This window comes from Aegilops tauschii, chromosome 3 (genome assembly GCF_002575655.3).
Source record: "Aegilops tauschii subsp. strangulata cultivar AL8/78 chromosome 3, Aet v6.0, whole genome shotgun sequence".
NCBI lineage: Eukaryota > Viridiplantae > Streptophyta > Magnoliopsida > Poales > Poaceae > Aegilops > Aegilops tauschii.
The window spans coordinates 19,380,341-19,397,713 of record NC_053037.3 but is presented as its reverse complement, the minus strand read 5'-3'; the positions used below and the strand labels follow the sequence as shown (position 1 = coordinate 19,397,713).

The window sequence follows — 17,373 nt, the reverse complement described above, 5'->3', positions numbered from 1 at the left end:
AAACATCATATGCTACACCTTATGCTACTAATTTTTTGTCATCAAATGCAACTGTTGATATCCATAATTCGGCTCCGCACCTTCACGGTTATGGCCGAATAAGTGAAACTTCTGCCAGAGCACAAATGCCTTCATCTACTACCGTGGCATATCATGTCCCCCCTGTTGGGGAACGCAGCATGCAATTTTAAAATTTTCCTACGCTCACGCAAGATCTATCTAGGAGATGCATAGCAATGAGAGGGGGAGAGTGTGTCCACGTACCCTCGTAGACCGAAAGCGGAAGCGTTAGGTTAACACAGTTGATGTAGTCGAACGTCTTCGCGATCCAACCGATCAAGTACCGAACGTACGGCATCTCCGAGTTCACCACACGTTCAGCTCGATGACGTCCCTCGAACTCTTGATCCAGCAGAGGGTCGAGGGAGAGTTTCGTCAGCACGATGGCATGGTGATGGTGATGGTGATGTGATCCGCGCAGGGATTCGCCTAAGCACTACGTGAATATGACCGGAGGAGTAAAGTGTGAAGGGAGACGCCGCACACGGCTTGGAACAATTGGTGTGTCTCCAAGGGGTGCACTGCCCACGTATATAAAGGAGGGAGAGGAGGGGGTCGGCCACCAGGGGGCACGCCAAGAGGGGGGCACTACTAGGAAAAGGGCTACTAATGGCGCACCTAATTTGGCCATTAATGGCGCATTAGTGGTGCGCCATTAGTAGCACGCCATTAGTATATTTTACTAATGGCGCACCACTGGTGCGTCATTAGTATCTGGTATACTAATGGCGCATCATGCCGTGCGCCATTAGTATAGACCAACATGCGCCATTAGTATGCCTCCCCAGGGGCCATCTATACCCAGGTGCTTTGGCATACTAATGGCGCACAGCAAACGGATGCGCCATTAGTAACTTCGGCATACTAATGGCGCACTCTCTAGTGATGCGCGGCGCACTATGATGTGATGCGCCATTAGTATGAATATTAGGTTTTTTTTATTTTTTTATTTTCTGTTTTTTGCACAGGTTACAAAATGTATAATTGGACAAAATATAGACAGCACACATCAACAACAGATTCATCGAATACAATAGAAGATTAGTCTCTGAATACAATTCATCATTTTAGTCTCCGAATACAATTCATCATATTAGTCTCCGAAATCAAAAGACCAAAAAAAGATAGAACATTACAAGTCTCGAGACCGCGAGTAGCGAGTTTGTCGAAATTAATACTAATCCTAACAAGTCCTACTAATCATCATCATACAACTTCTACTCGTTATTAATAACAAGTCATACGATCATCATCCTGATAGTCATCGAACCAACCCTACTTAATTGTTCTTAGCACATGATCATCAGTATTAGGCAGGACCTAAAATACCCTATTTAAGGTAAAATAGCATAAAACAATATAGACCCTGACTCTCCATTATGGAGAATGGAGATCATCCTGTCTCCAATTCTTGCGCGGCGCTTCCTTTTGCTTCCAAGAACCTCCTTACGACTGTCCATACATTTTTTCCATTCTCTGATTAGCATGTCTCCACTTCTTCTAGAAATCCGGTATGGACAGTTGAGATTTGTAGGATGACCTGGATATAAGTTCAAAACTTGAAGGCTGCCATTCTGATACATCAAATGAGGCACACAATCCTCTGGGATTCTCTGTTGAAAAACATAGTAATACTTCATAGTTAGCAATGATGTACTAGTTTTAGAAGTATGCAAAAGATGCACGGATGTCGTAATAGTAAGAAATCTTACCAGGGTATCTCCATGGTAGTTACCGTAGTTCAACACGTGCACTAGTGGCACGTATTGACCATAATATTGAGGAGTTTGATTGTAGATATTGTAATTCTCAAGATCAGTACAAAATCCGACCAGATGATTTTTCTCCTGATAAGTTAACTCGGAGCCATCGGTGTAGTGGGTTTTGTCTACCATTTTCCGCACATTTTTTGAACAATCAAAATAAGCTGTCAATGGAAATAAGTTGTCAACTATTTTGAAATAAACAATATAGATTAGTTAATAATTAACTATTTGAGAAACTCACATAGCGGTAGAACTGGAGGCGTATCAACAAGGACCCAAATGTCCATATTGTCTTGGTCGATGCCAGGATCACCAAGATCCATGGTGACAAGCATACCCTCATCAAAACCATACATCTTGCAAAATGCTTCCCAATTTTTGCAACCAAAATGGGTTACGCTCTCAGCATTATACAGATTTACTTCAAAATCCACATCATGATGTGTCCTTAGGTGAATTTTCTTCGTTTCAAAATTTTCATGATCTTCAAAATCCATCCTCTCCAAGACATAGCGTCTTGCATGGCATGGGATAAACTATACTCGAATTGTAAAAGATGAAATTACACGTTGGAATAGTTGAAGTCATGCTTAATTATGAAAAAAACACTTGTCGTCGTTGCGTACCGTTTCAACTTCGAAGGTCTCCTCGAGCTTAATGCTGAAGCGCCGATCATCGTCCAGGTGAGGCCTGTCGCACAGACCTCGACCGTTGTGGCACCAGTCGCACTCCCCCGAGAGACTTTCGTCGTCCGATGACGACATTTCCTATGTTCATAATTCAAAACTACATCATCTCTGTTGGGTCCAATAAGATAACCCACAGTGTGGTGAAAACACGCCCATCCAAATAGAATATGTGGTATGGGCTTTTTTAGTAGGTCATCCTACCAGATTAGGGTTTATCGATGACGAGCAACTGACATTAGTAATAACTATGAGTAGATATCACACTTCTATATGAATAACACAAGAGGCAGTTGATCCTACTTAATTAAGTACTAAGATACCCCGGCCCATGCATTAGTCGGAAGTGCCCCATATGTCCTATTTTTAGCAAAGTCATGCTAAAATTCACGGAAAATTTCAGCATGACCTTTGCTGAAAATAGGACGTATGGAGTACCCGAATTTGCCGGAACGGAAGTTAATCGACATTCCGGCAAACTCAAGGGCCTCTCGGGTGGACAAGGCAAAAAAGGCCTCCATCACAACATGGAAAATACACCAAGCAGTATCATCTCCAAGCAGTATCATTCCGGCAAACTGAAGCATACTAAATGAAGACAAGCTCTTGGATGCTACACCTTAGTTTTAGAATAGACAAACAGACACGTTCTAACTTCTAATGGAAAACATGGTTAGATAGATGATTACAAATTGCACATGAAAGAACAGGGGTAAATATTGTTAACAGAAGACAACCAAACAAATATATTGCTCTTTATGAGGTTATGAGGTTACAGAGTACAAACTTAACTTGAGAATGACAGTGTTCAAAATAGTCAATGAAAAATTCATCAGTACTGAACATAATTAACAGAAGTTATTTTGAACAGTAACTTAGTACTGATAGAAAAAGAAGAGTTTCTTCTACTAGAGGATCTTTTTTTGATGGACTCGTTTGCTGAATATTTGACTGCAGTATAGTGTAACTTTTCAAATTTCACATGATAGTTGAGTTAATGAGAAACATCTCGTTGGGAAAGATAAAATTGGGTGCACAAGGCATGCTCTGGTTCTAAAGTGATAGTTTAGTGATACTGCTTGTGCAAATTGGTCTTAACTTAGTATGCTCCGGAATGGAAAGTTCTTAGGAACCCCAATGTTTCATTGTCCAATGTAGGTGCACTATAAGCTTGAGCTACTGGGTGAAACACTATTCCTTGCTGTCAACATCATTGATAGATCAATGCATAGAAAACCATGTCTCAAATTTTCTCTTAAATGGAACATGCAAGTTTCTCAACTGTTGAGTGAAGCTTTCCTTCAAAATAATTATAAATACTACAGGAAGGATAGTAAGACAATGACAGTTCATTGGAATATAGATTTTGAGAGGACATATATGGGTTTAGCTCTCTGTAATTACATATTACTTTCCTTGCTGATGCTATTGCTCACGTTGTAAAACTGGCCTACATTGCACACATGGTTTCCAGCAAAGAAAACAGTTTGATGATTTATCAACTAAATGAAAATATTATCGCTCGTGTGCTCAAGTAATATTTTAGTGCTTAAAACAAAAGAAACCATTTTATCACTCCTGCAGTCCACAAGAACAGAGAAAGAGAGAAAAAGAACTTCCACCATAATCTTGTCTTCCTACTTACTCTTACTGACAAAAAAAAAACTATAAAGGACCCTTTTAAGAAAATAAATAAAGATCCTTTTTGGTCTAAAATATACAACTCCCAACTTGACTTTTACTTCTGCTATGTGCATGTTCATCCTGGGGACAAAAAGTATAACTTGCTATTTGCGACATTCCCACTACATGAGGTTCACATATATAATCGTCAATTTTTTTAGTTTGTGATCAATCAAAATGCTTAGAGTTTTTTAAAGCACCATCAATAATCTTTAAACCTAACTCTCAGTAGCTGCCTGCAAATGTGGTGGAGGGAGAGGAAGGAGGAGGCCGGAGGGGGAGGGAGAGGTGGGGCAGTACCTGAGGAGGCGGAGGAGGCCGGAGGGGACAAGGAGGAGGTCGGAGCGGCGCGGCGGTGGCGTGGACGAGGAGGAGGGCGAGGACGAGGACGACGGGGCGGCGTCGAGGCGTCGGGGCGTCGGGGCGGAGACGAGGACGACGGGGCGGAGAGGGGAAGGGGCAGCGGCGTCGGGGCGTCGGGGCGGAGACGAGGACGACCGGGCGGCGTCGAGGCGGCGGGGCAGCGGCGTCGGGAGAGGAGAGGGGAAGGGGATCGAGGGCGAGGGCGAGGGAGAGAGAGGGGATAGGTTTGGGCCGGGGATAGGCGAGGGCGAGGGCACAATACTAATGGCGCACCACCCCTCGTGCGCCATAAGTACATCCATACTAATGGCGCACCTCACCCTGGTGCGCCATTAGTTTTTTTTTATTTCTACTCGAGCCAACAGGTTATCTTCCACCTTACCTGATCCACACCAAGTCCCCTCTACTAGCTCGACTAGTCAGCAGCCAGTTCTCACACCAGGAGGTCCTGGGTTCGATTCCCAGGCTCCACAATTTTTTTATAAGACAGTAATAATTTTTTATAAGACAGTAATAATTTTTTATAAGACAGTAATAATTTTTTTATAAGACAATAATAATTTTTTTAAAATATCATCAAACAGTAATGCCGGTGGAGCGGGGGAGGGTGCGCGGGGTGCGGGGGGCCAGTGGACCGGAGGGTGCTCGGCGGCGAGGGGGACCGGATCTGGCGAGGTGGGATAGCTAGCGATCGAGATGGAGGGGGATCGAGATCGAGTGTCCATGAAATTTAAAAATATTCATGATAGTTCAAAAAGTGCCCATGAAATACAATCGAGAAATGAAGGCTACGATTTAAATACAATCGATCTTAGCTAGCTATCTGTTCACAATCTTCTTGCCCTTCTTTTTCGCAAATGAAGTTCTTCTGTGGAACGGACGTCCTTTAGGTAGGGTGGTCCTGCTTCTTCTTGTGGTGTATGCTGCTACTTCATCATCGTCGTCATGTTCGATTCTCGGGTCGCCGTACTTGTCGAAGTCTTACTCATTGGCTACTCCATCCATTCCGATGATCTTCCTTTTGCCTCTCCTCACGACAACACGACTGGGCTTTGACGGGTCGGTGATGAAGAAGCATTGGTCCACTTGGGAAGCCAGTACCCATGGCTCATTTTTCGCGGTGACGTTTGCGCCTGCGGTCTTGGATTTGGCTTCGGGTATAACCATAGTGGTGAAATACCGGTCTTCTTTTAGGACGCTCTTGGCCCATCTGACACGGAACATCGGGACCTTCTCTCCAGCATAGCTCAGCTCCCAGATCTCCTCGATCCTTCCGTAGTATCTGTCCTTGTCGTTACCGGTGTAGGATTCCATCGTTACCCCGGACGTATTGGCTGGCGTTTTCCACAGCGTGTCAAGCTCCTCTTTCAGCAGCCCCAGATACAGATTGATGTCGTTCCCTGGTTGTTTCGGTCCTTCAATTAGCATACTCATGTGAATGTACTTCCTCTTCATGCACAACCAGGGGGGAAGGTTGTACATCCACACAAACACAGGCCAGGTGCTATGTGTGCTTCTCTGGCTGCCAAACGGATTGACTCCATCGGTGCTCGCGCCCAGCACGATGTTCCTTGGATCGTTCCCAAATTCTAGGTCTTCGAAGTTCAACGCTTGCCACTGGCTCGCATCCTTAGGGTGACTCAGCATCTTGTCTTTTTTATCTATCTCCGGATCATTTGCGTCATCTTCTCGCTTCTTCTCCTCCCTATCCGCGTGCCAACGCAGGAGCTTTGCTACCTTAGGGTCCGCGAAATACCGCTGCAGACGAGGAGTGATCGAAATGGCGCACTGTGTCTGGATGCGCCATTAGTATGTTTGGACAGGCGCACTAGTTAAATTTTTTTTTGATACTAATGGCGCACCCTGGGCAAGGTGCGCCATTAGTAGTTTCAACTACTAATGGCGCACTGTGTCTGGATGCGCCATTAGTATGTTTGGACAGGCGCACTAGTTAAATTTTTTTTTTCATACTAATGGCGCACCCTGGGCTAGTTGCGCCATTAGTAGTTTCAACTACTAATGGCGCACTGCGTCTAGATGCGCCATTAGTATGTTTGGACAGGCGCACTAGTTAAAAAAATTTTTAGGATACTAATGGCGCACCCTGGGCCAGGTGCGCCATTAGTAGTTTCAACTCTAATGGCGTATCAGAAGGTGGTGCGCCATTAGTATATACTAATGGCGCACCACTTGTCTGGTGCGCCATTAGTGTCAATCCCATCTATAGCCCTTTTTCTAGTAGTGGGGAGTCCTACTAGGACTCCAGTCCTAGTAGGATTTGCCCCCCTTTTTTCCTTCTCATGGAGGGGGAAAGAGGGAAGGAAAGGGGGGCCGCGCCCCTCCCCCTTGTCCAGTTCAGAAAGCCCATGGGGGGGGCACCCCTTGTGGGCTCCCCACTCTCCCCTCTATGGCCCATGTTGGCCCATTACTTCCTCGAGGGGTTCCGGTAACCCCTCGGTACTCCGGTAAATATCCGAAACGTCCCGAAACCATTCTGGTGTGCAAATACTATCGTCCAATATATCAATCTTTACCTCTGGACCATTTCGAGACTCCTCGTCATGTCCGTGATCTTATCTGGGACTCCGAATAATCTTCGGTCACCAAAACACATAACTCAAAATACAAATCGTCATCAAAAGTTAAGCGTGCGGACCCCGGGTTCGAGAACTATGTAGACATGCACTAGTAGAAAAAGAGGCTTCCATACGCCCCCATTAGTCCCCAAAATAATCGAACCGCGACCAAAGGGGTCTTTAGTCGCGGTTCGGGAGGAGACCCGCGACCAACTATCTGGGCCCAGCGCGCTCGGTCGACAGCTGGCGGACGGGAGGGGCTTTAGTCCCGGTTGGCCTGGCCAACCGGGACTAAAGGTCCTCAGGCTGGCCCGAAGGCCTTTAGTCGCAGTTGGCCAGACCAACCGGGACTAAAGGTTAGACCTTTAGTCCCGGTTGGTCTGGCCAACCACGACTAATGGCCCGAACCTTTAGTCGCGGTTGGCCAGACCAACCGGGACTAAAGGTTAGAGCTTTAGTCCCGGTTGGTCTGGCCAACCGCGACTAAAGGGATTTGAGGCCTCATTTTCAAACTCTACCCCCCCTGTGGATCGCCTTTTCAGTTTTAGAAAAAACAAAAGAAAATGATGGAAATGTCAAAAAAATAAAATAAAATAAGTTTCTCATGTGATATGTGGTCTAGTTGTTGGGAAAATTAACAAATATGAATTTCGACTTTATTTGCAAAATCTCTCTGGAATTTCTTAAAATGGGCATAACTTTTGCATACGAACTCGGATGAAAAAGTTTTTTATATGAAAAATCATCTACTCGAAAAGTTACATCCGAATTTAACTGGGGGAACCCCGTTAAACATTTTCAAAATCCTCAAAAACCTAACAGAAAAAAAGATACGGGGCTTTTAAGATCTGGAGAGGCAAAAAAATTCAAAAAATTTCAAATTGTGGTCAAACTGTGGTCAAACAATGGTCAAACTAATTATTCTAGAATATTAGTGTTACTAAATAATTATTTCAGTTTTTTTAAAACTTTGGTCAAATCTGGTCAAACTGTGGTCAAACAGTGGTCAAACAATGGCCAAACTAATTATTCCAGAAATATTAGTGTTACTAAATAATTATTGTTGTTTAAAACAATAGTTTCAAACTCAAACAGTGAAATGTGCCACTTCGTGCTCAAGCTAAATTCCTGAGGGTTAATAGAATTGACATCCTACTATTATCAGGAAAACAACAAGTGCAGACTTGAAAACGAGGGAGAATAGAACCCGAAAGTTAAGCGTGCTCAGGCTGGAGTAGTGAGAGGATGGGTGACCGTCCGGGAAGTTAGATGATTTGGAATGATGAGGGGTGATTAGAGATTAGAGGATAAATTGAGCAGTGATGAGGGGTGGTGATTAGAGATTAGAGGTTAAAATAATTCAGAAATTTGAAAATAAAAATAAATTAAAAAATTCGCAAAAAAACCAGGTTTAAACCTGCGGAGGAGACTTTAGTCCCGGTTAGCCACGAGAACCGGGACTAAAGGACGGGCCTTTAGTCCCGGTTAACCACGAGAACCGGGACTAAAGCCTTTAGTCGCGGTTCGTAAGAGGCGCGACTAAAGGGGGGGAGTCTTTAGTCGCGCATATTTAGTCCCAGTTGCACAGCCGGGACTAAAGGCCTTTGCGAACCGGGACTAAAGGCCTTTTTTCTACTAGTGATGACCGAGACACATCTCCGATCAATAACCAACAACGGAACCTGGGTGCTCATACTGGTTCCTACATATTCTACAAAGATCTTTATCGGTCAAACCGCAATAACAACATATGTCATTCCCTTTGTCATCAGTATGTTACTTTCCCGAGATTCGATTGTCAGTATCCTCATACCTAGTTCAATCTCATTACCGGCAAGTCTCTTTACTCATTCCGTAATGCATCATCCCGTAACTAACTCATTAGTCACATTGCTTGCAAGGCTTATAGTGATGTGCATTACCGCGAGGGCCCAGAGATACCTCTTCGATACACAGAGTGACAAATTAATCCTAATCTTGATCTATGCCAACCCAACAAACACCTTCAGAGACACCTATAGAGCATCTTTATAATCACCCGGTTACGTTGTGATGTTTGATAGCACACAAGGTGTTCCTCTGGTATTCGGGAGTTGCATAATCTCATAGTCAGAGGAATATGTATAAGTCATGAAGAAAGCAATAGCAATAAAACTTAACGATCATTATGCTAAGCTAACGGATGAGTCTTGTCCATCACATCATTCTCCTAATGATGTGATCCCGTTCATCAAATGACAACACATATCTATGGTTAGGAAACTTAAACATCTTTGATTAACGAGCTATTCTAGTAGAGGCTTACTAGGGACACTATGTTTTGTCTATGTATCCACACATGTATCAAGTTTCCGGTTAATACAATTCTAGCATGAATAAAAAACATTTATCATGATATAAGGAAATATAAAATAACAACTTTATTATTGCCTCTAGGACATATTTCCTTCACCTCCTACACAATTACAGAATTTTGGCAACAACTCAGTGCCGAAAGAGTCTAAAAGCATCGGGGGGCAACCATATCTAGACTGGGTAATTGAGAACAAGCTTACATATTCTCTTGAGATTTGTGCAACTTTATTCGCCAGAAACTAATAGAAGGCGGGAAGCCTCATGACTTTGCTGCTATAAAAGCTAGAGTTGTGCAAATGATGCATTCTTCCAGTGGTGTACTATACAGTGTACCCTCTCAACCATTGCAAAGTTTCGGCAACTCGTTGCCGAAAGAGTCTCAATGAATTGAGGGGCAATCCCATGAGGAGTGGGTGGAAATTGAGATAAAAAAATTTTAAAGCTCGCCAAGATGAGATGTTGGCGAAAATTAGACAAGAACGAGCAACCTTACAAATACAAAAAGATAAAAGTATTGATTCAGGTAACAAAGAAAATTCGGTTATTGGAAAAGCCAAATCAAATATTATGTGTGCCGAATCTATTGAAAAAAAGAGGATGCCAGCGTTGCGGAGCCAACTGAAAGCGGAACAAAGTATCATTCAAATTACACCACCGTCATGCTCTCCTAGCATATTCAAAAGAGGCCGTTGATGCATCTATTAGAAAAAAATTATAAGTAATTCTGAAAGACCAATGATGAAGGAAAATTTACTTGTTAGCAATAAAATTGTTACAAATCATATCGGTCAATACATTGTACCATTCAAAGAGACCGATGGTGACTTATTATTGCAGCCAAAGCTTTTCCCATTGCCTTATTTAAAGTTCATATCTAATTGGGTAGCTTTGCTTGCTTCATACTTGGCTTACGCATGGTCTCAATTGAGACATGTATGTTCTAACAATTTTTATTTCAGAAATTTGAATCCAATCTTGTACTTTGTTGAGAAAACCGATGATAGTATAATTTGTTTTTCAATGACATCGAAGATAGAGTGCAAAACACGGTGCATAGCCGAATGGGGTGATGTAAAATCTGAACCATTCATTTGCTTAACTCCATATCCGTTCTCACAGCAACATCGGCTAGAAAATAAATTTTTTACCTTCAATTCAAGCATGTGCAATCAAATATTTGATTTGTTGCTGAAAAATAATTACATAAGAATTCTTGATTACCATGTCAAGCCCTCAATTCAAGGACGAATGTATTGCAGGTTGCATCATTCGTTCAAACATAATTTTAAGGATTGCAACATGTTTCGTCAAATAGTTAAATCGGTCATCGAAAAAGGACGATTGAAATTTGTTGAAACACCAAGGGATGACCAGTCTATTTCGATTGGTCCTGATGGCAAAAAGTTTTTGAATTGGCTACTTCAAGATGATTCCCTTAAGAATGAGAAGGTAAAATTGCATGATGAGATCAAGCTTTCAAGTAAAGAAGTTGTTCAAGAGTACAATGAAAATATTCTTGAATGCATGAGTTCTATCGAAGTTACAGTGAAGACGCCAAGGACTGGGGGGGCAGAAAGCAAATCCTATGATCAATGAAAGCATACAAAAAGAAAACAAAGGCCGAAATAAGCGTAAGGGTAAGAGATTAAAAATCACCTTCGCTGAATTATTAGATAAATATCAAAATAAGAGTGAAGAGAAAAGTGCTTATCGGTCAAGTAGTTCAGAAGCATTAAGATCATTCCCTAGGTGCAAATTTGTGGGTCGGTATTGGCAAAGTGAGAATCTCAATGGAACATATTCATATCCTTACTTTGGGCCGCCAATGCCAATGTCGTGGATACCTCTTTATGCACATGTAAATCCATATCCATCATGGGACAGGTGTGATACAAGGGAACATTCTCCATCTTATTTTAGACCATCTCACCAATACTATGCAGCTCCAAGAAGATCAACATTTGAACAATCACGCGTCAAAGACCGTTTCAATCATAAGGAATCGGTCCAGAGCTCAAGGAAGAAGAAAGAGGTGGCCAAGCAAGTTTACCGCGTGAAAATAGATGGTCGTAAGTGTGCTACTTCAGATTTGATCTCAAATAACAAAGAGCCAATTAAAGTGTTGACATTGGCTACAAAAGGCAAAGAAGTGAAGCAATCAATTGATAAAAATCAGAGTGCCAAATCTGATGGAAAGAAGTTGAGGGTGCACAAGGCCCACAAAGAATTGCCATTGGTTGAAACAAAATCACAGTCGAGGTGCTCACTCGGCTTATCATATTGGAAAAAGAAGGAGCTACAAAAGCTTAGTGCACAAGAGCTGAGAAACAAGAACGTGGCATGGGTTCCCAAGAGGAACAGTCAGAATATAAAATGATGCATGTCCTTCTATTGTAACAAGTGTTACAAAAGTGAAGAAAGGGAAGGATGGAAGAGGAAAACAATTAAGCCGAAGGTGTGCATCATTCCATGAAAATATTTGGTTAGCACATCATCCATATTCTTCAAACATGTTATTGATGTCTTTGCCATGGAACGGGGGCGATTTTACCGTATGGGCACCCTGGGCATGTGTCCGGGCTCGACGGCACTGTTTACATGAATTCCAACGAGCTAGCCAAGCCATCAGAATCGTTAAACTTGTCGAAATATGCTGGAAAATCACGAAATCAACTCTGGAAGCGAACGAACTGCACTATCTGGGCCACTTTGACCATTTCCTTGCATATTGGGCCTTTCTCGCTACAACGAAGAGGCCATAGGTCCATTCTTTTGTTTCCTAACATGGGCTATAGTTATGGGCCAGCTCGTGAAACACGATTCAGAATCGATCGATTGAGGAAGACGAGGGACTTCGATTCGCCGATGGAACTGACGCTCGGCGGCGCGCGCACTGCCCCTCGATCTCAGAGGCGGACTGGCCAACGGCAGAGTGCGGAGAGGCGGCGTGCGGCCGACAAGAGACATGGTGAGCGGCGGGGCCTCGACTCTGGCCGGTGACAGTCGCGACTCGCGATCGAAAGTGCAAGGGCACATGGGTCAAAGCGGTGTTTATAAACATCGTAGATTGGACTTTTTTGTTTATAAGCAACGAAAGGTTTAAGTGAATTATTTGGTATTGTGTCTAATGTTTTTATTTACTTCTACGATATATATTATGGAATGAAAGTGCGTATATTACACATGACGGTAATCCAAATGTGATACTTGTTGTGTTTATTAGACCAAAGTGAATTTTAACTTATGACCGTGCCCGGGCTTTGGCAATTTGCTACCTCCGCCACTGCCATGGGATGCATCCCCATGTATGATTGGTTACCCTCCATGGGCTTATTTTGATCCATGGATGCAATATAATTTTTTATGTCATGAAAGGGTATTACCAAATCATTTTATATTTGATTAGCTACAAGTTTGTTCCTGATCCAGATGGATATGAACGTGGTCTAAAACGGATCTCTTATGCACTAGTTATGACAGGTTCAAAGATGCTCATGTTGACACCAGATTAAAGAATGGCATGAAACTCAATTAAGATCGCCTCTGATGGAAAACGTCTCAACACAAAGTTCTGCGTCTCGTCGAAACGGTTGATTTTGATATAAAAAATGTCCCAATTCGAGTTTGTATGCAAAAGTTAGAGCCATCAGAATGCAGCCCTGCCAGGAGGCAAATATGGCGCGCCCCATCAGACAAGTGTCTGATGGGTAGCACCCCCAATCGGCTGTTTTGCGTGAGGGATTCGGCCCTCAAGATGCCTTCTAATTGAAAAACGTTCAACACGAAAGTTGTTTGTCTCGTCGAAACGGTCAAATATGCTTTTGGGCTCATCTTCATCCGAGATTGTTTGTGGCCTGTGGGACCTAAAAACCAAACTGATGTTCTAAACTTACCTAAATCTGAGTTCGGTTAATTTGGGAAAGATTTGGACGAAATTTGGAGTCTTTTTTTGTATGGGAAGTCCATCCACCTATTATATATCTAAGGGGTGACGGCCTATTGAACAACACACATTCAAACAATCATCTACCACTTTTTTATCTTTTATCTTCTCCCTTGTTCTTCTTCTTACTCATTTTTCGTTCGTTCTTCTTGTTTGAGGGCGGCGAACCTCGAGGCCCTAGGGGTGATCAGGCCGACTTAGGGCAGCCCATAGCCGCCGCACGTCCAGAAGGGGTCCCTCTCGGGCGGGGGGTTTCGGGTCTACAAAAGTATCCGCCGGCTATCTTGCATATCGCGCTGCCGGTCGGGTCTCCTTCGACGTGAGCTATGGTGTATCACCCCCGGCGTCGAGGGTAAGCGACAGACGTGTTCGTATGCGAACAGTGTGGTAGGCTTGGCTTTGGGTTCAAGGTAAGTTGCACAAACAAGTAACAACACTCCAGACCTCGTGTACTATCCGTAATCAGCCGCCATGCGGGCCTTTTGGAAAGGCCGAACGGGTGACGTGCATGGTCCATGGGCCACTGGTGCTGCGGAGATGCATGCACAGCCGGTGAACGAACGGTAGTGCACTATGAGCGATCACATCCAACAGCACATCAATGGCCGACCGAGCCAAGTCAAAACGGACGGATGGTTTAGCCCAACACGCGACCGCATCCGTATTTTATGTCTGCTTGGCGTCCAGTCCGCCCCATTTTCGATGCAAATATGTGCCCGGTTTGCGTCCACGCGGGCGCCGAACGGACGTGTCCGCGCTTGCTCCTCGCCCGCCTCGGGGATGCGTGGCGGCCGTCCACCTACCTCCGCCGCCTAACAATAATGCGCGCGCGGCGGGACCCGGCTGTCATTCACACGGGCGGAGGGTCGTCGTCCTTCTCAGTGTGGAAGTCGTGGACCGGCCAGTCCACAACTTCCACTTCCTGGCCGGCCTGCCTCCTCGAGCCCCGACACGAGCAAACCGGCGACGCCTTCTCCGTCCCCGTCCCTGTCCCTGTCACCGCCGCCGCCCATGACCGAGGAGGAGGAGGCCAGCCTCATGAGGTGGGTCATGGAGGACTCCATGGCCACCCATGACAAGCGGCAATGGGATGGCCTGGAGACCACGCTGGCCCTCTCTGCGGCCGGCGATGTGGCCATCCTGGAGGCGGATCATGACGTCAAGGAGGAGGTGCAGGATGAGGAGGTCCTGGAGGAGCCGCCCGTCGCCGTGTGGAACCCTCGTCTTACGGGTCAGCGGTGGAGCTGGTCGTGCACGGCGCCAGAGATGGCCGACTCGGTGGGTGTCGGCCCATGGTCAGCCACACAGCGGCGGTCACCAGAGCAGGAGCAGGGGCCACCAGCAAACCTTTGGCAGCCACCTCCCTATGTCGACCTCACCAGCAACGACGACGATTAGGACGGCGGCTCCTCAAGACGACAACGGACACCGGCGATGGGCCTATTTCTAGTTTTCTATGTTTTTATTATGTTTTAGTTTAATTAAGATCTGTGTTGAACTTTGGTACTATAGATGTATGGACATTCATGTTTATATTTAATTTTTTTCGTATTATTTCCTAGTTCATTTATGTTACTTTTGGGCAAAAATCAAAGTCCACAAACCCGGATGGTTTGGGATGAGGCGTGCCGGTTGGGCACATCGATGGCCGTACGACCGAAAGTGGACAGGTGTGTTTATTTTCTTGCCCTAAACGAACGAAAAACAGATAAACCGAACGTTCATTTGGGGTTGTGTGTTGGAATTGGCGTTAGAAAAGTCGTTACTCGACCGGTCAAAGCCTTTTGAAGAGCAGTCAAAGTCTTTTCGGGCTCCCAGGATGCATGGACTCACTACCATTCATTCTCCAGCTTAGTTGAACCTCTCCACAGCCTTCACAGAGACAAATTCCAAATCTCGCGCGAGCGCACCTCTGGCCCACCATGACCCAAAAAAACTCCATCCGGATCGAACCCTAGCCTCACTTCACTTCGGCCCGCTCCGCTCCCCTTTTTTTCAATCCGTCAACTTCCGATCTCCGGCGATCAGGTGCTGGTGCTCTAACATCACTTGGAGACGGGGAGATCATGTGGTGCGTCACGATCCCTGGACCCCTATCCATCTATCAGACCGGACCGATAGACCTAGTCATCAACTTGAATTTGGTACTTGACAACACTGCTTCGGCACACTCGGCAAACTTCGTCTGACGACATGCATGTCCACCAGTGTCTTGGTCTGTCACTGTGCCCTGTGCTTACCGCACGCCTCAGCTCTACAACATGTCGAGCTTCTGTTGTCACTGTCGAGTCTCCAGGGTCGTGAACTCACACGAATAAAACCCCACAAGGACCAATAGAGTTAGTAAGTGACTGAGAGGGAGGCCGAGCCCAAGCCCAAGGCCCGAAAGCTGGCCTGCCCACTTGGAGACCGGTTGCGATTCGGTGTCTAAAAAGGGGGGATCGATGCGTGGAGGAAATCACTACGCGTCGGAGAGGGAGAGAAGGAAACCGTAGCTGTCATCCTCTTGCTCGTCCGTATCTGCCTGGTTGGTGGTGGCATGGCGATGCGCACGATGGCCGCGAGCCTGAAGCAGAAGCTCCCCGTCGCCGTCCAGCGGGTGTTCGCGTCTTCTCGGGCTCTGGTTCTCTCCCCATCTTGATCTTCTACCGCGGTCTTATCGTAGTCTTTGGTTGATCCAATCGATCGATTCACCGTGCTGCGTTGCGCCATTGGTACCGCACAAGCCGATCTATCCTTGTCTTTGCCTGTCGGCGCGAATTTGTTTGCATGATCTTGGATTCTTGGTAGTCACTGCGTGCTTTGTTGGTTAAAGTTTCGGCATTCAGCTTCGACTTTTTTACCTAAAAGCAAAACCCTTGCCGATGGCCACTGCTCGTCGAACCAGGCTCTAGGACATGTGTCCTCCAGGATCCTCTTGTTACGAGCAATATAGTTTTTTTATATGAAATTAGCGATGCAGTATCAATTCCCTGAATGTTCTTGTGGAAGTATTAGAGATTGATACAATGATGGAGATTGTGGGTACACAGTTCCTGCTTATGTTGGTTGGATTTTTAACATTAATTGGCAATTTTGCAACTGTTGAAAACCAAATTTTTTACAAATAAATACCACTTCATCAAAAAACAGCATCTCATGCTTGTTTTTGGTATCACCATCTGTTGTCCAGGATCCCTCTTTTGCTAGAAGCAGACAGATTGCCTTGATTGCCCTATTTCGCAATATAGATTTTTAGACAAACCTAGCAATATAGGTTTAGTTACTAGGTTGCTGGTTAATTCTGTACGAAACCTTCAGCATACATTAGGTACCATCCCAGCTCTAACGATCTGTATCAATTGCTTGTAGGCAACTTCCAGCAACCCTCGTACCGCCACGCTAAGACACTAAACACGGTAGACTGATTCATTCATGATATTATTGGTCCTAACCCTCCGTCCTTTTCCCCTGTTGAAGCCAGCGGGTGCTCAACGAAGTCGCGAAGATAATCAAGAGGAAGCGCAGGAAGGACCTCTTGGCCACTGGTGCTGGCGTTAGTTGTGGAGGGATTCTCACGTCATATACACTTTATCAACTCAGCAGTTGAAGTGATGACTGGCTCACCAAGTGAACTGATGAATGGAAATCTATCCTGCACTGCATGTTTAACTATCTATCCTGCACTACATATTTAACTAGCTAGTTGTATGATTCCTGTCCTGTCTTATGTGAGAGCACTCTATATAAGATGAGGGTTCTAAGTTCTGTGGAAGTGATGACCATAAGTTCTGTGATGGCTTGTGAGATGTAATAGCACTCGTATATTTGTATGGGATCTATATGTAAGCTTGTGATTAATCTGTTGTGGCATCTTGATGATGTGCAATTGCACTTTGTTTGTGTGTTGTGTGATAATTGTTTCTGGTTGAACTGGCCAAGAACTTTTTGTCATGGGTTCT

At 44.8% G+C, this 17,373-nt stretch overlaps 1 protein-coding gene across 1 annotated transcript; it reads right to left on the bottom strand.

Annotated features, from left to right (window-relative positions):
- Positions 1-1,125: 1,125 nt before the first annotated feature.
- On the bottom strand, positions 1,126-2,697 carry LOC141020902 (uncharacterized). Its single transcript, XM_073495873.1, has 4 exons — positions 2,453-2,697; positions 2,068-2,362; positions 1,773-1,987; positions 1,126-1,673 (listed from the first exon to the last, which is right to left on the bottom strand). Exons 1-4 carry the CDS (start codon positions 2,588-2,590, stop codon positions 1,395-1,397), a joined length of 927 nt encoding a protein of 308 aa, XP_073351974.1. The 5' UTR covers positions 2,591-2,697; the 3' UTR covers positions 1,126-1,394.
- Between the last annotated feature and the right edge of the window lie 14,676 nt (positions 2,698-17,373).

Excerpts from the sequence above, each read along its gene's own strand:
- LOC141020902 (XM_073495873.1), bottom strand. The coding sequence starts at position 2,590 with ATGTCGTCATCGGACGACGAAAGTCTCTCGGGGGAGTGCGACTGGTGC. Across the intron at positions 1,988-2,067 it reads GCCTCCAGTTCTACCGCTAT|CTTATTTTGATTGTTCAAAA; the intron begins GTGAGTTTCTCA and ends TTCCATTGACAG. Across the intron at positions 1,674-1,772 it reads ACTACCATGGAGATACCCTG|AGAATCCCAGAGGATTGTGT; the intron begins GTAAGATTTCTT and ends GTTTTTCAACAG.